Source organism: Biomphalaria glabrata, chromosome 12, assembly GCF_947242115.1.
Source record: "Biomphalaria glabrata chromosome 12, xgBioGlab47.1, whole genome shotgun sequence".
NCBI classification, from domain to species: domain Eukaryota; kingdom Metazoa; phylum Mollusca; class Gastropoda; family Planorbidae; genus Biomphalaria; species Biomphalaria glabrata.
This window is the reverse complement of record NC_074722.1, coordinates 5,586,578-5,607,430: the sequence shown is the minus strand read 5'-3', so window position 1 is coordinate 5,607,430 and position 20,853 is coordinate 5,586,578. Positions and strand designations below refer to the sequence as shown.

Below are 20,853 nucleotides of genomic sequence, written 5' to 3'. Positions count from 1 at the left end.
TCACAGGGTCATGCAAAAGTAAAAAGCTTCACATAAATTATTTTTGAGGCAACATTTCAGAGTAGATCAAGCCAAATGTAGCAGTGACATTTTAGAGTTGATCAAGTCATATGTCACAGTGATATTTTAGAGTAGATGAAGCCTAATGTCACAGTGACAATTTAGGGTAGATCAAGCCAAATGTCACAGTGGCATTTTCGAATGCTTACAGGATGTGAGAGTCTGACTGAATAGTAATTTAATTATCCTCAATTTGTAGGATATATAATTGGTCCAAGTCAGTATAATTACTTAAAATGGTTGTTAGCCCAGGCAAGATACAGATGGCATGAAGTTAAAAATAATGTTTTAAAGACATAGCAGCCTGTAAAAAAATGTGTTAGTGATTCATAGAGTGAAAGTTTAAGAACTATGAATTTTTTTTTTCATAGAATTATGTTTCCTATTTATTAGGATGAAATGAGTGCAGTAAAAAAAAAAAGTATGGAACAAAAATCAGAATGAAACAAATGAGAAACTGCAAACAGTTTATGTAAATGTATTTTTTTATGCTGAAAATATTTCCCCCCAGAACTGGAAGACTGTGTAACTTTTGATGGTAATGTTTGGTTGAGTGCCAAAGTTAGTTTATGTGGGTAGAACAAAAATATTTTACAAGTAAAAAGAATATTTTTGTGTTTATAAATCAAGTATTTTAGATGTGTGCGTCATGTTAATAGACTCACTATTTTGGAACAAACAAACAAAAACCATAACCAAAGAATGAAGCAATGAGCATAAGAAGTAGTGAGAAAAAGAAGTTCAGTAAAAATGTATACACTTCAAAACCTAGTAAGAATCTCATACTATCAACATATATACTTTTACAATCTCTCTGCACACCTTTAAGCTATAAAGAAGAAACCTAAAAGATAGGAATATAATTTACCTGTGTCTGTGATTGGTTGGTGTACAATTTTGGCGTCTGCTGGCTCAAAAGCGCCTGTTCTCATGACATAATCTGTGCTCAGTGCCAGTGTGTTGACCCAGTGACCATGACCTTCAAGGTTACGACAAAATACACCCTGAATTTAAAAAAAAAAAAAAGATTGAAACATGCACATAAATGCTCAAAGATAGCAAAACACAAAGCTGACAGAAATAACTTTGTCCTTACAGTCCAAGACTATGACTTTGAATATATTTCACAAAACAAAACTAAATAACACTTACATCCGTTGCTCTCCATACTTTAATGGTCCTGTCGTGTGATGCAGAGTATAACAAATCTGATCCGCCCCACTTGACAAATGAAATGTGCCCACTATGGCCAGATATTATGATGTGGGTCTTAAAAGCTATCACGTCCCAGATTCTTATGGTTTGATCCTTACAGAAATGAAGAAAAAATATCACAATTTATCATTATTAAAAAAAAACTTCAATACATAAATGTAACAACAGTACAGAATTAATTCCTACAGTTTTATATAATGATATTACATTTTGAAATCGTAGTATTTAGTTAATAATCAATAAAAACATTATCATGTAGTACTGTCAACCTTCTGAGACCAAATGTCTGTGATGATTAATAAAGTATAATATCCAATAGATCACTATTGAGTTGTATGATCAGGTAGTTTCAAAAAAAATATACAGCGCTTTATCAAACTAGATTCACATCATAAGCTAAACAAATCAATGGAAAATAAAGTATCTCTTAATACTACTATACTCATCACTCTATAACTGACAGCTCACCAGAAGAAAAGGGAGCTGTATGAAAAGAATAGTCAACAAAAATATCAAAAGTAATCACAAAATGTCTTACCTTGGATGAACTAGCTAAATATCTACACTCTGAGTCTCTGTCAATAAGAACAAAATGGTTTCTTATTTGATAATAATATTTAAATAAGTTGTTTTTTTTTTTTCAATATTTAAAAAAAAAAATTATTTCAAATTTTAAAAATTTAACAAAGTCTGGAGACTAACATTACACTACATGTTTAAAATATTATAAAAAAAAAACAAAGAGTGCTTAAAATTTTAATTTGGCTTACAAATGTAAAGGTTTCCAGGCCAATGTTGATATATAGTCTGTATGACCTGTTAATGGCCGAGCTATCTGTTTCCCAGTTTGAGGGTTCCATAGACAAATCTGGAACAAAGATAAAACAACTACACCAAAACAAAAAGAATAGATTCATTTTCTCAGTATTTCAGACATAACATTCAAAACTAAGTAAAAGAAACCATTGTACACATTTATACCTTCCCTCCCTTGCAGCCTGAAGCCAACTTGCGTCCATCAGGAGACCAGGTGAGAAATAAAACCCAATGTTGATGACCTGAAACAGAAATAGCTATGGCTGAAATTTCATTAATCATTTACTAGAGAGATAGTTTGAAAGAACAGTTTAAAAAAAAATCTTCATTCATATTATTATTTTTTGTAAAGACACTTCTTAACAATAACTTTCTTTAAAATGGCAGTCAAGACAACTAGCATGGGGTAGATGCAGAGGAGCTACCATGCCAATGACTCACAGTGGAAGCCACACAACCAACTTCCAGAAAAAAATGATTGTTATGGAGTGAGAAGACAAGATGGAGTTGAGAGAGATAAAAAGAAATCCTTAAGTCTTATCAACCCTTAAAATAAAATGAAAAAATGTGTTCATTGTAGTTTTGAAATGAGTTTAAGTATTTTGTCGTTAGAAACCATTTGAAATCTTGCTATTTTCTTGGTGTTTCTACAAATATCTACATTGAAATTGAAGGCTGTATAATATTGTCAACAAATATAAGTTAATTTTTCTTTTAATAAAGAAGTTTATTCACGTTTAATTCAAGTTCTATTAAGAACCTACAAAGGTTTAGTTGGAAGAGCTGTTTGGACTTATACCCACATTATAGCAGAATTGCAAATTGCTAAATCTAGACACACTATTAATATATTCATTTGTTGCATGTTAAATATTAAAAGATTTAAACCTGATAAATATTAAATCGTATGTCCTAGAACCCATTTAAATAAACTATATGCCTATATAGTATATAATCAATGCGATACTACATGTAGTATTACTACATATAAATATACAATTATTTTAGACAAGCAACACAAAGACATCTGGGACAATGTGGGACAGAACTCTAGTGTCACTTACCTTTACAACGAAACTCTGGTGTCTCTGTATTGATATCCCATAACCTCACTGTCGTGTCTCCTGAACCACTGGCTAAATGTCTGAAATGTTAAGACAGGTTCATACGTAAATGAATGTCCTGACATCCCTTAAAACAAATGAAAATAGAATGAACTTTAACATTTCTAAATAAGGATATATTTGTTTCCACTAAAAGATTGTGTGTATGTAACGAAACATAGACAGTTTCATATAACAATATTGTCTGCCTATTAGGTGGTATTATATGATGGTCCCATTATCTACTCTAGCCAGACGTCAACTCTTGCTGTTTTGCGGGAAGTTTAGGCTAAGAGTTAATAATCTTCATTCCTAAAAATGTCAGAAACTTGTTATACAAACACAAAAAAAAAAAATTTAGTTTGGACTTAGAACTTTAATGGGAGATTTTTAAACCTAAAAAAGAATTATCACTCACCTGCCATCTGGACTGAAAGCTACATGCAAAACAGCATCTGCATGACCTTCAAGGGAGCTAGTGCAGCGGGTGACAGCACGGACTCTAAAGACTGCTTGCGGCTGATAGACTATCTCAATTGTGGCTTCTGTTTTTTGAATAACGTCTTCACCAACAGTCTTGATGAGACTCTCACTGATTTCTACACCATTTACAAAGAAAGAGTAGGGGACTTTGTCTTCCTGAATGTTAAAAAAAAAAATGGCATGAAATCCATATGAGAAGAAACATTTATATGTAAATAATCTTCTATACTTCATCTAATACAGAAATATTATTTATTAAAAATTCATTTTAGATTTCATGAGTTTGTTTAACTAACATTGTCCTCAAAAGACAGCAGCTTGGTGGTGTGCACTTCAGACCATCATCACAATGGTCCCGAGTTTGAACCTTGCCAAATGAAAGAGGTTTGGATTAGAGTGAAATAATCTTCATTTCTAAACGAGCTTCTTAATCTTATAGAACAAAATGCAACTGAGTAAACTGACTATATCAGGGTGAGAATCTCTTTCATCAACTATTGGATGAGGGTTGGGCACAGTCCACTGAAGACAAATGAAGTCTGTTTGTAAGCTAAATTTCTGAGGGCCATGCACTTGGCCTTCACAGATGTGCCTATAGGGTACATAAAAATGCACAGAAATTCTGAAAGATCCTGGCACAAGGGCAGATTTCAATAGCTAATGCAGTTATTAAAGCATTTATATTCTTTTCTATCACATATGATGATAAATTTGAGAAAAAAACTAATCTAGCATTATCAAATTAACTAATTTCAATTCCTTTGAAATACTTTTATATGGTTCAAAATGATTTTTCTTTTCTCTGAATTTTAAAATACTTAAAAACAATTACAACACATTCCTGCCTGACGTGCCAATACAAGTGTAATGCTTTTGGTTACCCCCAAAAGACCTGCCCACTGATTTTATTAGCAAATATTAAGGGTACAAAGTAATGTCATGTTTTATAGTACAGGAAATGTTAAACAACTTCCATCCGATCTATTTACAAAAATATTTACTAAGCTTGACGTTTAAGTTACAAAAAATATTTCTTAAAAATAAAAATAAGCCAAAATGTTCAAATCTCTTGCACAATAACAGATAATATTATAAAGAGAATGGTTTGAACCAATGTACTTCAAGTTGACAATCTGACATCAGTCCTCAGCCATTATTATTTTCATTATTTAAACAAGCAAAAAAAACAAAAACAAAAAAAAAAACACTAAAATGTCCACAGATTTGGTATTGTTCTAAAAAAAATATGTAGTGCCCTCATACATTCTGTATAACTGCATCAAAGACGAGTTGAAGTTTCTCTTTGCTAATGTCTATGGGAAGTTCAAAAGGAGCTCCATCAGTTTCACCACTTTCAGATTTGAAAATACACTGCACTCTTTTCTCTTCCCCACTGGTCTCACTTGTGTTCTCATCTCTGGAGAATAATAAGGACATCTGGCATTTATACACAATTAACATACAGGAAATAGATCCCTTTAATCTTAATGCTTTAATACTAAAAGATCTTAGATCTAGTTTCTCTAGGTTTGAGTTGACTGAACTCTACAGAGTTTTGAGAGGTTTCAAGCTCAATATATTGTTGACAATTAAACTAATATTATTTAATATAGTTAGTTAGAGCTTTTTGATTCAAGTTTATTATTTATTTTATGCCAATTATGGTTCTAAGACTAAGGGTCTAAGTGGAACAGAAGTTTTATAGCATTTTTTAGTGGCGTAAATAAAGAATTAAAGATCTAGAAATCCAGAGTCGGTCTAGAGTGAGTCATACTACTCATACTGATTAAAAGATCTAATAATTCTAATTTAAGTCTAGATCTAGATTCTAAATTATTTATTTAGTCATTTAGTTGATTTAGTATGTGAGTATAGTATAGTATTATTATTATAGTTAGATCTATATAGATATCTAGACTGTCTAGAGTATTATTATAATAAAATTATATTTATAGTCTTTAACTTTTAACTTAAGACTTCGATCTAGTTAAAGTTAAGTCAAATTAAGTATTTATTAATTTAACTTTTAAGTCTTTTCTATAGACAGTCAGTAAAGACTATTGTCACTATAGTATATAGACATACTTGACTGACAGTGACGACATAGTAATAGTATGGCATAGATGATAGAACTAAAAAAAGAATCTAATATATTTAATAGACGATACTTAGACTACGATAGGATAGGCCATAGGGGGCTAGTAAAAAAAAATATTAAAATTGTTCAGTTGAATATATTTTAAGAAGGACAAAATCTTAATAGACAAATATCAGAGAAGTCTACATCTATAACTATTTACTTCTCTTTTTTCTTGGTAGATTTAGATCTATTGTGCTGATCTATCTTTCTTTTTAAAGGCATTTTTGTGTTGATATCCAAGTTTTCGATGTCAACAAACACATGAGGAAATTTCTAATGATCGACTATTACAGCCTTACAAGTTGATTACAAATTTTACAAACTTAAGAGAATATCAAATCTAGATCTATTTTATTTTATGTGCTTTCTTATGTGAAGAGCAATAATAAATAGTAAAATAATAATTATTATTTCATTCAAATATAAACACTAATTTTTTTTAGTATTTAAAGCTTAATTAGATCAAAATGATTTATTACTTTATAAGATCTAATATACATACATTTGTTTCGTTTGTTATATAAACTAAACAAAATTTGAGTCTTTGACATAACATCGCTTCACTCAAAACAAAAACATTTATTAAAATTGTAAGCTAGAAAAAAAAAGTGTCATTAATTTTCATTTTTAATTCAATAGTTTATATTTTATATCTTTTATTAATAAATAATGCTAAAGTCGGCTTAAATTTAAACTTAGACTTAAACGGCTAAGCACTAAAACTAAAAAGAATAAATTTACTAACTAAAGAAGTAAAGAGTTAAAAGAGTAAAGACCTAACCTAAGCCAGACTAAGCCTAGGCCTAAGGCCTAATAAGGAGTTAGCGTTAGCCTAAGCCTAAAGTTAAAGGGATCTACACTCTATACCTAGATCTAATTATTTAATTATTATTATATAGATTCTAGATCCAGCCTAGCTCTAGAATCTTATGAATCTTATATAATACCTGTACAGAGGTTACTTCAAAAAAGTAGATGATTACGTCCTACGCGTCATGCATTGATTTAGTATAGTATAGACAGTATATAGATTCTAGTAATAATAGTATTATTATTATATAGTCAGACTAGTCTCTATTTTTTAATTGGCTGGTTGTCAAGATTGTGATGATTATAGAAAATTAGATGCTTTTGATTCAACTTTAGGCTAGTCAACTTGGAAGGACTTGGTGACACTTAGTAGTAACACTCTGACTTAGTGGCTTATTCAATTAAAAAATCAAAATGGATTCAGAACTTTGGGATAATGCTGGTGCATCACAAGAAGAACGAATTCGAGCTTACGGATCAACAGGGTCAAATTTATCACCTGGACCTAAAATACGGGATAATGAAGATTTGGATATTCAACTTCATGATTTCAAGGTTGGTTTGGGTTTATTTATTTATCACTATCATTTTATGTCTTAGTTATCATTTAATGAATTAATTATTATATTATATACAAAATAGAGCACTGAGATTCAAATTTGATTAGAGTAACACCATTAGTTACATTAGGAAAATCTCTAAACTTAGAGACACTTCAGGACAGAAGAATAAAAAGTCAAGTAGTTATAACACACATAAAACATAGAACCATAATTTACAAACAGAAAAACAAAACCTAATGAAATACTCAGAAAGACAAAGATAGAGGCACATTTCTTATTCCATATTATGAATCAGTTAATGAATGTAGAAAGTATGAATTAAAAATAAAAATAAAGTAGATATACAATCTAGATCTATATATATACTAGATTGTCTAACTCTAATGTCTAAGATTTAACTAGTAGAGCATGATTCTAGATAAGTTGTAGAAATAACCAGCACCACTTAAGTGACACTGATGGGGAATCAAATAGAACATAAAACATAGACTAGGCTTTAATTGATATAGGTTTGAAATGATTGTTGTGACATTAAATTTCTAGCTAAATCTCATAAATAATAAAAGAGAAAAATTTTTTCATATATATATTATTATATATAGATCTTATCCATTCTAGCTACTAATTCACCACATTCAGATATTGCTAGATATAGCACACCAATTATTCTAATTTTCTAATATCTATTTTAACTTTGTATATAACTCTAGTCATGAAGGAACTTCTGCAATTTATAAGATAAATAAGAAGTTTAAAAAACACTAATCCACAGTAATCTTTCTTAAGTAATCCTGGTCTAGCCCCCAATATGTCAGGTTCCTTTCTTGGCTCACTAGGGATTACTTACAAATGATTACTGTGGATCAGTAGTAAACACTTATAAATTAAAATTGGCGCTCAGCAACACAAGTCAGCTCAAGTCAAGATTCGAACTGGAACCTCCTTGATAGGTTGCTAACAGGTTATTGCCACTCAATTAAAGATTCTTGTTGTGATTACATACACACATTAGTATTGTAGTGGTAGTCATTGGAGCCTGTCTTTCCTTGCAGAAAAATGCCAGTTATTAAGAGTTACATACACACAAAAATGAAATGAGTATAAACTGTATGTACTTAATTTTATTTAGGATAAACCAGTTTAGACAGACAAAAACTCAAAATACCTAGAGAATGTTATAATCAATGAAATGTTATCTTGGACTCTACATATTGATGAAACTATTTTAAAACAAAGCATACACCTTCACCTATCCCTTAGTCTGTTGGACCATTGGGCCACCATACAAGAACTGTCAACCATCTTTCTCCATTCCTCTCTGTCTTCTTTTTCCTGGTACTGTTCCCTTAAGGAAGGTCTTTTCAAGCCCCGAGGCCCTTTTGATGTGGCCAAAAAGTTTGGGTTGACATTTTTTTACTTTGGTTAGCAGGTCATCGTGGGTCCAATTGCTATATTAATCTTATTTCTTATCTCTTCATTCATGATTCATGACATTAGATCTCTCTATAGCATCTTAGTTCCATTGCTAGGATCCTCTTTAGTGGTTCATGTTTGGTTCCTTCATTTGAGACAATAGCTTATAGGATTTATTAAAAGAAATTGTACGAAAATCAATTGAGAACTTAAGACTAAAATGCAATTTAAACTTTGTTAGACCAATATTAGAGATCTCTGTTTAGGACTTCTCAACTCAAGAGAACAAGAAGAAGCTAGTGAGATTTAAAACAAATGAGTATTCACATTTGACTAGAGTAACACCATTATATAAAGTAAAGTTACTAAACATAAAGATGCTTCAGGAGAGAAGACTAAAAAGTAAAGTAGCAATAAATTACTTATAATAATACATAATACACTAATGTCTTTGCAGAGTTTAAGTCTCCACTTGGATTAACATAGGACATAATTATCTTTTGTAAGGAAGGAACATTTTTAATTAATAAGATAAGATACTTTATTACTTATTAATGTTAAGCTAGTCAAAGCAGTAATTTATGTAATGAGAGTTTCAATCTGATATTTATTTAATTTGACTAACTCATTCATTGATCATGAGATCTCATAAACTGTCGTATATATCCGCATCCTATTTGTACACAAGATTCCTTTCACCTCCTATGTGCTCACTAAGAATGGTTTTTAAAAGATTCACAACCTGGCAACCGCTATTCACAAAAAAAGCGTGAGCTCATTCAAATGTATTTTATTTCGGTATTTACCCAAACGGCTGCAGTCTATAGAAAGCATAAAAAAAATAATATCTCACAAATTTCATATTTTTAAAGCAATTTTTTTTTCTTTTCCCCTTCTTCTTCTTCGTCTTTCTCTTTTTCCCTAAGTCTTCTTATTTTATATGCCTTACGTCAGTTCTGCTTTCATTTAGACACGGTCTAAATAAAAAACAAAACCAATCCTAATAGCATTAAAGTAATAAGATAAATCTAGAATCTTTTTGTCTTTTTTTCTTGAGAGAGAAAGGAGTGAGATTTAACAAAAGATTACAGTTACTAAAACCAAATGGATATTCCTTTTTAATTTAGAGAACAAATTACTAAATTAATGTAGAAAGGGAAACCTGAATGGGGCATTCAATTGGGGTCTTCGGAAAATGCATTTTTTTTTCTCTAGTGAGATTTAAAACAAATCAAATCAAGTCAAAAGTCTATTTAGGAAAAATTACAATGCGCAGGTTAAAACAAAATGGGGGTTCCAGAGAGCGAAAAGAGAGAGAGGCAGAAAAGGAAATAGAGAGCAGGCCGTTAAATTTCATTGCAATAGATACACCAATTTACAAGCTAAAAAAGTATGTTAAGTTGATTGTTAAAATGTGGCCTGTTTGTTATAATTTAAAAAAAAAAAGAAAAGAACGGGGTGTTCCAGCCATATTTATCAATATGAAGCCTGGGAAAAAATCAACAGACGTAGCAGGTTGTTTGTTATATCATCTAAAATTACATCATCTAGAGCAGTGGTTCTCAACCTTTTAGGCTCAGCGACCCCTTTTTACAACCCCCCACTCTGCCGCGCCCCCCCCCCCTCCGCATACACACACAGCAATAGAAGAATTGACAAAAACAATTCATTTTTTTGATGGTCTTAGGTGACCCCTGGCAAATCGTCAATCGACCCCCAAAGGGGTCGCAACCCACAGGTTGAGAACCCCTGATCTAGAGTTATATTGTTCATCATGATTTTTCTAAAAGAAATATATAAAATATTGTAAAAACTCTACCTTGCCCACTGGTGCCCTGCTTAATATAGGGCACCATAAAGAAATAATTATTGAGTCTTGTGAACAGAGTACTAGAGAAAGAGAGGCTTCTTTTAGTCCTGCCTGATAACTGGCGTGTGGACCCGGAGCAACACTGGGAAGTGTGTTGTTGGTTTGGAAATTGGTTAGGTAGAAAGGACCTTGCTGTAAGGGATTAACCCCATTACTGAGCCTTAGTGCATGGAGGCTTACAAATAGTAGAAAGGAAATGTGAATCTAAGAAATAGGACTCCATGTGTGAAGCCAGGGCTTGACAGTCGCTGTCTGTGTTTGTCATTATAAATAAACTTCTGTCATCTTTTCCAGTTTACTTTCGTTGATTTGCCTCCCTTAAAGTTAATACAATATAAAAGATTAAAAAAAATTAGAAAAACAACAAGAGGAAATGTAAATTCTAATTAATTAAATTGAGAGACAGAAAAGAAGAAGAGCGTGTTGGGCCTATAGATTACAGAGTGTTCCATCCTTTGTACCACTGGGCAAGGAATCTATTTAATTATTCATATCTGGTCCCCAGAGGTTTTTTTTTAAAGTGCTGTGACCTTTTAGCACATATATTTTGTTGTATGGGAATGTATATTTCTGTGCGTAGAACCTGCGAAGTTCCATTCTTGGTCTTTACAATCCATTATTTGTTCATCCCCTGTCACATGAATTATTAAATAGGTTGTCTATGTGAAGTGTTGCAAATATTCTATTGAAGACTAACAATTATGTTGGTACTTCACTATCTTGTAACGTAAGGAGAAAGTAATCAATACTGAGAATCCTATGGGTAGAATATTCTTTCACATTATTTTCTTAGAGTGGCTTTTTAGATTCATTTAGCTTGCATTCGTGTTGGTCCACTTGTCCCTGTACAGTGAAAACAAGTAAATATAGACAACACATTTTCACAACATCAACTCCTACTTTATGTTCAAATACTTGAGTCAACTAACTATTCACATTTTAGTTGTCATTGAAAAAATAGAAATAAAAATTTCCTTTGCCGGGGGATGGGGATTAAACCCGTGACAGTCACATTATTATCATACCACTCTAACAACTTAACTAACCAGCCGTACTAAAGTAAAGTTAAAGTAAAGTTCCCCTCTCAGACCTTGCAATATATAGGGCAGATGATGTATAGGTCCTCTGTTTCTGTGGCCGACTGTTAATGAGGGTGTTATGTGGACAGAAGAATGACCAACTGCCTTTACTTTTCCCCAATTAATGTTGGGTACCCTTTAGAGCTGGGTGGACTCAGAGGCACCCAAAGATCTCAAAAATAAAAATCCCAGGATTCGAACCTAGGACCGGTTCAAAAGTCAAACCTTTTAGGGCTCAGCCATTGGACCTTACTACTAAGTGAAATTTCAGGCCGAAATAAAATATTCACATTTTTGTGTTACTTGCGGTTTGACTATGACAAAGTGTGCTCTAATAGTAGGAATGGATTATTCAAAACCTAGTGTACTCCAACAATAACTTTGAGGAAAAGTTTCTCTATTTCTTCTCTGAAAAAAAAATTGCAAAGCCCCCGCCAATCGGAGGCACTAGGCGGCTGCCTAGGTTTACAGGAATCTAAGATTTGTTGGCTTTGACAATGCTAAGCAAGTTTTCAAAATGCCTGTTTATATTTAAGACTTTCTCGTGCTTTCATTTTTTCTTTGACATTTAGTTGTTGTTTTTTTTCTCAAAAAAAAAAAAAAAGTGTCATGGTGTAATGTTTGATAATTTTTTGAAATTATTACTGGATTTTTTGGGGCATGTTGGCTTAGTGGTGAAGTGCTTGGCTTCTGATCTCAGGGGTCTCAATTTTGAATTATGGTAAAGTCTGGGATTCTGAATTTCAGAATTTTTTGTATGCCTCTGAGTCCACCCAACTCTGATGGGTACATGACATTAGTTGGGAAAAGTAAAAGCTGTTCATTGTGGTGGTGTCATGACTCCCTTATTAACCCTCGTTAACCGTTGGCCATAGAAACAGATGATCTATACATCATTTGCTCTATAGATCGCACGGTCGGAAAGCGGAACTGTTGAATATATATTTATTAGTACAACATTTACGATAAAATGATATATTAATATAAAGTAATTTACACAATAATTGGGTTTCTAATATTATGATTTTGGATTCAATTCTCTAAATTGATTACAATCATTATAGTGAAAAATATATTTTGTTTCATTTCTCAGGGGGCACATTTGAAAGAACCTCTTTTGTTACCAGAGACAAGTACAGTGGTCATAAGGTAAAGTATGGCTAACTTGAAGTTAAGTTAAAACTAACAAAAATGTAAATGAGGATGTATGTTTTGTACTTATGTTATAAATTAATAGTAATAATAGTGAAAAATATGTTGTTGTTTTTTTGTCTTATGAATAATTATTATGATAATTAAGGATTCATGAATATAACAGCATTAAATTACAGTATTTGTTTATTTAGTGGGGACAAAAAGGCTGCCATTCGCCCAACATCTTTACATTCACTCCTGAGCAGTCACTCTGGCAGTCAGCGGAGTAATTACTCAGAAACCTCATTCCATCAGCATGCCAGGTAAGCAGGAAGCTCAGTTTCAAATAAATAGTATATGGGATAGCTGTAAACCTACCTTTGGGCCAATCTGTATATATATATATATATATATTTATATAGTTTTCACCACTCAACTGGGTAGCGGAAGATAGCTGGCACAGTAGGTAATATCATAGTCTTTTTGGTTAGCTAATATTAATGAGAAATTATTTTTTTTAGAATTATTGTAATCTAAAGTTCATTTAAATTGGGCATAAGCATGGATATTATCATATAGTAATTTTATTTTTCCCTCAACAAATAAATGACGATACAGTTCAGAAAGTGAATTAAAATCTTTTTTTTTTAAAGGGAGATAACTTTATCAAATTTCTAGTGTATATCATTTCTTTTTAAATGTAACAGAAAGGCTTAATTTATTTTATTTGTTTTAAAAAGTTAACCCCAAGATATTTATTTTTCTTCATATCCGTTGAGTAGTTTAGGAAGTCTGCTGCTGTAGGTGCTCTAACAATGGGATCTATGGTGTAACTCATATGCTATCTGATTCTCTATCACTATGAATTGAAGGGCTGTAATATTTATGTATAATCCAAATACCACTACCATAGTTAGTAAACCTAATAAAATTATAATATTGATATAGAAATTTTAATTCTCTTTCATTATGTTGTTAAATTATATTACTTAAATTAGGTTTTTGTTTGTTTTAATAATCCTAATCTTATATTATCCTTAAAATAATTTACCTAACAATTGTGCATCACACAAAACAATACATTATGAGAGCAAACAGATTTTATTAAAGCACACAAAGTATACCTTCATACCACAGTTTCTCTTGGGGGGATGGGGGGGGGGGCTGAGTAGTTAAGCCCTTGGCTTCCAAACCTGGGGTCCTGGGTTCGAATCTCGGTGCAGACTGTGATTTTGAATTTAAGGATTATTATGGCGCCCTGAGTCAGCCTAACTCTAATAGATACCTGACTTTAGTTGAGGAAACTTTTGAAAGTGAAGGCGGTGTGTCCTTGTCCCGGCAACATGACACCTACGACAGCCATAGAAACAGATGACCTTAGCATCATCTGCCCCATAGGTCTCAAGGTCTGAAAGGGAAACATTTTACAGTTTCTCTTATGCTGTTTCTCTCTTGTAATGTTTTGTTACTTCATGATTATATTGTGACACTTTTAAAGAGATAAACCTAATTTAGAGGAAAAAAAACAACACATTTGTAGTGAAAGTGTCTTGAATGAAATAATACTAACCTAGACTTCGTTAAAATGTCAGTATTAATAAGTAAAACTTTGTCAGATATTTAATTGATCCTAACTTCTTCTTTCTGCAACTCTAGTTGGATTAAACATCCAAAAGTGAGAGAAAATTGGAAAATAGTCGCAGCATCTGCATTTCTTTCCTTGCTTGGTATAGGTAGGTGGCGCTTCGTGTGGCTTTTTGTGTTTCTTTTAGAACTTAGAGTTTGGAATATTAAATTTACTTGTGATACTAGTAAACATTTTAAAAAATACAAACTAGCTCTTTCAAGAGAAAGCTTTTTGAATGTTACTTTTTTTTTTAAAGTGGTTCCTCATTTCGTCTATATTTTAATGAGCTCAATTAAACATACAAGAGAAAAATAGTTTTGAACTTAAATTTAAATGTTCTAAGAATTTGAAAGTTTCTTTAACAGATCAGAACAGTTGACTGTTACTGTAGCTGCCTTTTTTTTTGTTCATCATTTGAGTGTGTTGTTCTTATGTTTTCATGAGTCAAAGACCATGTAGCATGGAATCAAACATTTGAACTTAGTTTTCAAAAATGTATGTTTTGTCTACAGCATTGATCCTGACTGGTCTTGGGATTGCAGTGACACCATCTAGAGGTGAGATGAATATTTTCATTATGCTGATATTGATAATATTTTCATTATGCTGATATTGATAATATTTTCATTATGCTGATATTGATAATATTTTTATTATGCTGATATTGATAACTTTTAACTGCAATTGATTTAAATACATTTGTAACAAAAATTTTAGAAAATTTATTCAATTATTTTTTCTTTTTATAGGCTATCATTGTCTGATATTTGGGATTATTGGTTTCTTGTGTGTAGTGCCAGGTGGTAAGTTGCATTTTTTTGTCTGTTCTTAAAGCAATCTTATTATCAATATGTTTATTGTGATCGATGACATTGAATCTTGCCCTTTACAGGATGCTATAAAATGTGTCAGCCTTATCCTGAAACATTTTTTAACTTTAGTTATCAAGTTTTATAGGAATTTTATGACCAGGTCTCTATCAGTTTCATCAAAGAACTGACTCTTATTTTTGTATGATCATTTTAAAATGCAACTCTTATTCACCTGATGTTCTATTGTTTCAAACGCAGGCTATCACTTTGTTTATATCTACTGCGCTGCAATAGGGAAGCCTGGTTATCAGTTTGAAAATCTGCCAGTTCTACGATAGCTGCCGAAAAACTCCTGCTGCATAGTATCGGATTGCTGCTGTTGGGCTGGTTTTTTTTTTTTCATTTGGTTTCTCACACAGTCGTCAGAAAGGAACCAGACAAATATTGAAGTTGAAATGTCCCTTGATGTTTTAGTGTAATGATGAGCCAATGGACTTACTTCCTGTTTATTTGATGTTTTATTCAGCCAGATTCTGTTCTCTGATTTTCTGACAATGAAGATCTTGAATTTTACATAGATGTTTTTTTTAGCCATCTATCAATATGTACATTAATTTGTGTCCTGTACTTAGAATGCAGTGTACTTAACTCTTTGTTTGAAAGAATGTTTCATCCAATTAAATTATCAATAGCAGAAATTGTACAACTGAATGAATCATAATTGCTGTAAAGTATCTGAGGGATAAAATGTGCTTTCTGTCTGATGCATTGATGTCTCAAGAGTTTTGCAGAATTTAATTCAAACTAGTCAAACAATGTCGCATAATTTATTAGCTTGAAATTGAGTCACTGAACTTTTAACCTCACATCATCTAGACATGTCTGGAGACACTACATTCATGTTGATCAGAATGTAGTTAGTCAATTACTGGTTAAGCCAATGAATGTGTTCAACTCAAAAGTTCGTTAACATCATTTTAGCATTGAACCACTATGTACACTTATGTACTTATGTATTTTTTTAAATTAACTTTTTAATTTGGTTTAGTAAAACTGTATAATATTCCATTCCTATTTTCTCTAAGGAATTAACAGTAATTCTTCTTTTTGTCTGATTTATCTTAGTCTGAGACTGATAGCTGTTTAAAGTCAACTGTTGGTCTCAGATCTTCATCAGGGCTCATTAGAAATGTGTAGTGCAGGGCTGTTGTCAAGATAAATGGCCAGGGTTAAACATTGTCATTGTTATAGTAGGAGTTCATGGTATGTTCTCCAGGCTACAGTGAACAGTTCTTAGTTCTTGTCGTAAATAATTTCTAGACATGACCTATATTTCTGTTTAAAGAAAAAAACAATATTTATTCACTCCTGTTTCAATATTTGTTGACCATGTAGTTGGCTCTACATCATTCTGTACCTAAGAAATGATTTTCTGTGTTGTCCTTCAATGAAATAATTAAGTAAAAATTTTGGTACCTGATTTTTAGCATTTTTTTCACCATTTCTTCTAAATATCTTTATATATTTTTAACATGGGGGGGACTGGGTAATGCCTATCTTGTGATTCACAATTATGACATAAGATCTTGTTTGTTTCTATAAAAAAAATTTGAAGATGAAAAGAAAAAGAAGAAAAAAACTGATACCAAATTAACAAAGACTCTCAATGTGGCACAAGAAATATTTTTGTTTACTTGGTTTCAGCCACTCTACATTACTTCTTACAGGCTCAGAGTTTGAATTGATTAGAATGATCTTTCATATTTTTTTTTAAAATACACATTTATTTTTAAACAAAAAAGATTGTTGAGCATGAAAATTTGCTGTCAATCTATATTTATATTGAGGGGCAGAGCACTTAACTGTCAAGGAAGAGTCCAGTGGCGTAGATAGGAATTTGCCATCATTTGGGGTCCGGGGGAGGGGGGGGGGGCTTGGCCTCTTTGGGGATCCCTACATTCTGCATAGTATTTAATGTAATAAAACACTCATTTGGAACCCCCCCTCAAGTGGGGGCCCGAGGGGATTTTCCAATTCTCCATCCCTGCGCTCTAGCTACGCCGCTGGAAGAGTCCCACCATTTAGACTGAGTGGTAGAGCACTTTAATTGTTTTAAGAAGAAGGCTCTTTGTTAATACTATCCTTCTGGAGGCTGGAACGTTCGCTAATGATTTGTATCACATGTTGAGGATGAGTAAAAGGCAGTTGATTTGCTGGCCATAATACACTTTTGTAAACTAAAAATTATACAAATACTGCTTTGAATTCATCTAACATTCTTTACTTTGCACTAAAATCAGGCTTTTCTAATTAATTTTGTTCATATGTCAATGGATCAAACATTTCGTTCCATTTTTTTTTTTTTTTTTTTTGCAGACATGACCTAAAAAATGGTTTTACATCCATTTGTGTCATTGAAATATTATGCTCATTCATAATACCATGTTTTTTTTTTACTTGTTATATTTTTATCTTCCATATTGAAGAGTTTTGTTACCACTTCTGTACATTGTTCAACAGGGCTTAACATTTCATGTTTTAAAATGAACAAAACAAATCTGATACTCATTCTTGTCAACTAATTGTATACATTCCCCCTTTACCCATTTCCATTTATTGATAGTTTCTGTGTTTACCCCAGACATGATTCATATTTTATTTATGAATCTATTATTGTAACATATTTTATCTATGAATCTCTTGAAGCATTCACATATTTATTGTGAACAATGTTGATATCATTTGTATTTTTACTAAACGGCACAGTTAAATTGTGCTTTGACAGTACAAGTTTTACTACCTACAAGTGTTGACTATATTTAGTCTTGGGGTGAAGTTATTTTTACTTTTTTTGTTTTTTGCTCATTTTTATAACACATTTTTTGTACATCAGCTGGACATTTGATGGTTTCATGGAACTGGAAGCTTGATGGGTATAGGGAACTGAAAGTTTGGTGGGTTCTGGGAACTGGAAGTTTGTTGGGTTCAGGGAACTGAAAGTTTGATGGGTTCAGGGAACTGGAAGTTTGATGGTTTCAGGGAACTGGAAGTTTGTTGGTTTTGGGGAACTGGAAGTTTGATAGGTTCAGGGAACTGGGAGTTTGATGGGTTTAGGGAACTGGAAGTTTGTTGGTTTCAGGGAACTGGAAGTTTGATGGGTTCAGGGAACTGGAAGTATGTTGGGTTTGGTAAGTTGAAAGTTTAGGCTTGGGAGATGTAAGTTTAATGGTTTTAGGAAGATGTAAGTTTTCATGGAGCTTTCAGTTTCGTTTGGTTCTTGGAGATGGAAGTTTGATATGTTAAGGGAGAATTGTAATTTAATGCTGTCTTTGAATGTTGAGGAAAATAGAAATACAACTCAGTTTTAGTTATAATACTTTAACACTAGAAGCATTCATTACTTGTAAAAATAACTTCCTAAGTCAGTGCTTGTTTTTTTAAGAAATGTATCTTAAGACTAAGTTGATAATTTGTTGTGATTACAATGACTCTTAAGATTCAATTTAAAAAACAAGCAAACATTAAATACAGTATAAATCAATCAATGTAAATATCTTTTAGAGTTAAACAGTTTAGGGAATAAAACTTCACAAATCTGGACTAATAGTTCTCTCCAGACCCACAATTTCTTGCCTTGTGAATGTCAAATATTTACCAACTTATGATAATCTGTTGACCAGATCTGTACATGTTTTTTTTTTTAATTTGTCTCTTGACTGCTAACAGTTTTACTAAACAAATTGTATGTTTGTTTATGTGTTTAGTATTTCAATATGTGTGTGTAGAAGTTGTTTTTAATTTTGTTAAAGTGACAACCTTGACCTTGTCAGATCTCTTCTCTTGTGCAATAGCTCAAGAATGGCTTTTTTTGTTTTTGCGCACTGACTTGCGAAGTCTGGAGTTTGTTGTTAACTTAGGATTAGAAATGTGAAAATGCATATTTTCTAGTGACCACATTAACTCTTTCTCTCCTTAATTATTTACCACATTCTGCTGGAATCAACGCTGGTATCGTCAGTTAGGAGAGAAAGAGTTAAAATCTACCCTTCCCTGTTATCTTCAGCTCATAGAGGCTTCACCATTTCTTTCCATTAAGACCTTTTTGTTTGTTTTTTTCTGGTTTATGTCTTATACTACCATCATCCTTCTAAGATTTGACATTGATCTAATTGAAAGGGCTTTTTGAAAGTAATTGATGCAAAAACACTTTTAAAAAAAAAAAAAAAAAAAATTTTCACATTTTTGATAGAATGAGAAAAAAAAAACAACTAATGCAGTTTTCAGCTAAATTAAAATTAAAAAATCAGAGCATTTTTGACCAGAGATTAATTAGCATATTATAAATGAGCCTTGCGATTTTAATATTATTAAAAACAAGAAAGCTTTTTACTTCAGCTGTGACATAATTCTAAACAAAACTTAGGACTATCTTCAATGTGGTTCACTAACAAAACATTGCTATGAAAATCCGTTTTTAATTTGTGTTCTTGCTATTTTCTTTTCAATCAGTATTCAACTTGATCTCTAAAGTAAACGGTGTGTAGATTTAAGTAGAAAGTTTACACCAATATGCATCAGGAATTGTTTCTTCTTGACTGCTAGTAATCAGCTAGATTGGTTTGACTGCTAGTATTCAGCTAGATTGGTTGTGATTCCATGTGGCACAAATAGACCCACAGAATTAGGTTGAGCTTACATTATATCCTGATCCTAGACTTAACTAGTAACTATATTGTCAGATAAGTCCATGCATTTAATTTTGTTTATATTTCATACCTAAAACTTTCCTTCCTTTGTGAGGGTTATGTCTTGCCATTTATTTGAAGATGGTTTCAGTCCATTGAACATCTTTGAGGTTGTGTTCAATAAATGGTGTGTTTCATTTTCTTGTATAGACCACAATAATTACTAGTCATCATTCCATCACTGTTTTTTAATTTATTGATGCATTCCCATTCCGAAATACTCCAATTCTAATTTCATTTTTTTAAATTCTTTTTATCTCTCATGGGTTTTAATATTTTAAGAACACTCATTCTTCTAAATATCTGAACAATTTCAAGGTATTATTTTAAACAATAAACAAATTTATTTATGAATCCTAGAAATATTTTTGTTACAATTTTGTTTCTATAGCATACAAGCATACAAGTGTGTTCAGGAATATTTGAAATGTTTTATTCATTAGTATTATTGTTTGTATTTCTTAACATTGAAATGAAGTGCCAATTTTTTTATGTTATACAATGTCAGCATTTAGTTGTTTTGTCCCTAGACTTGCACAGACATTGACATAGATGTCATTGAGTTTGAGTAACTTGTTGTTTTGATCACATGGAAGTTGTGCTTCAGTTTTGTCAACCAGTAGTTTTGACCATAGAGAAGTTGTAATTTAATGAATGTAAGTTTAAGTTTGAATCACATCTAGTTTTAACTTAAGGGATTCAATAAAATATCAAACACTGAAATGTCCAATTGTTGGCTTGTTGTTGCATTAATTTGGATTTATTTTTTTCTTTTATCAGAAATCTAATGCCTTTGGGTTAGACTAAACATCATAGACGGCCTGAACACTTACCTGCCATGTTGCAACCTATAGGCAGAGACCTGTAACTGCCATGTTGCAACCTATGGGCAGAGACCTGTAACTGCCACATGTTGCAACCTATAGGCAGAGACCTGTAACTGCCATGTTGCAACCTATGGGCAGAGACCTGTAACTGCCATG

At 32.0% G+C, this 20,853-nt stretch overlaps 2 protein-coding genes across 3 annotated transcripts in view; one reads left to right on the top strand and one right to left on the bottom strand.

Moving 5' to 3' along the window:
- LOC106066830 (notchless protein homolog 1-like) overlaps positions 1–6,105 on the bottom strand; it is a 76,989-nt gene extending 70,884 nt beyond the window's left edge. The window contains exons 1-9 of the mRNA XM_056005522.1: positions 5,978–6,105; positions 4,941–5,094; positions 3,613–3,833; positions 3,156–3,235; positions 2,257–2,333; positions 2,046–2,143; positions 1,814–1,850; positions 1,213–1,368; positions 929–1,064 (exon numbers count right to left, since the gene is read on the bottom strand). Coding sequence (XP_055861497.1) covers positions 929–1,064; positions 1,213–1,368; positions 1,814–1,850; positions 2,046–2,143; positions 2,257–2,333; positions 3,156–3,235; positions 3,613–3,833; positions 4,941–5,094; positions 5,978–6,039 — 1,021 coding nt within the window. The 5' untranslated portion in view covers positions 6,040–6,105. The remainder of the gene's footprint in view (positions 1–928; positions 1,065–1,212; positions 1,369–1,813; positions 1,851–2,045; positions 2,144–2,256; positions 2,334–3,155; positions 3,236–3,612; positions 3,834–4,940; positions 5,095–5,977) is intronic.
- Positions 6,106–6,357: 252 nt separating this feature from the next.
- Positions 6,358–18,563, top strand: LOC106066831 (transmembrane protein 134-like). 2 transcript variants are annotated; one of them, XM_013225920.2, is made up of 8 exons: positions 6,358–6,407; positions 6,964–7,182; positions 12,646–12,701; positions 12,899–13,009; positions 14,343–14,419; positions 14,826–14,870; positions 15,063–15,116; positions 15,384–18,563. In XM_013225920.2, exons 2-8 carry the CDS (start codon positions 7,042–7,044, stop codon positions 15,461–15,463), a joined length of 564 nt encoding a protein of 187 aa, XP_013081374.1. In that variant the 5' UTR covers positions 6,358–6,407; positions 6,964–7,041; the 3' UTR covers positions 15,464–18,563. The 2 variants fall into 2 exon arrangements, with proteins under 2 accessions (XP_013081374.1, XP_055863074.1); XM_056007099.1 differs by lacking the exon at positions 6,358–6,407 and having other exon boundaries at positions 6,430–7,182.
- Positions 18,564–20,853: the final 2,290 nt, after the last annotated feature.

Bases quoted from the DNA above. Each gene is read 5' to 3' on its own strand.
- LOC106066831 (XM_013225920.2), top strand. From the start codon at position 7,042: ATGGATTCAGAACTTTGGGATAATGCTGGTGCATCACAAGAAGAACGA. The intron at 14,420-14,825 runs GTAGGTGGCGCT...TTTTGTCTACAG, and splicing joins TCTTTCCTTGCTTGGTATAG to CATTGATCCTGACTGGTCTT. The intron at 14,871-15,062 runs GTGAGATGAATA...TTCTTTTTATAG, and splicing joins TGCAGTGACACCATCTAGAG to GCTATCATTGTCTGATATTT.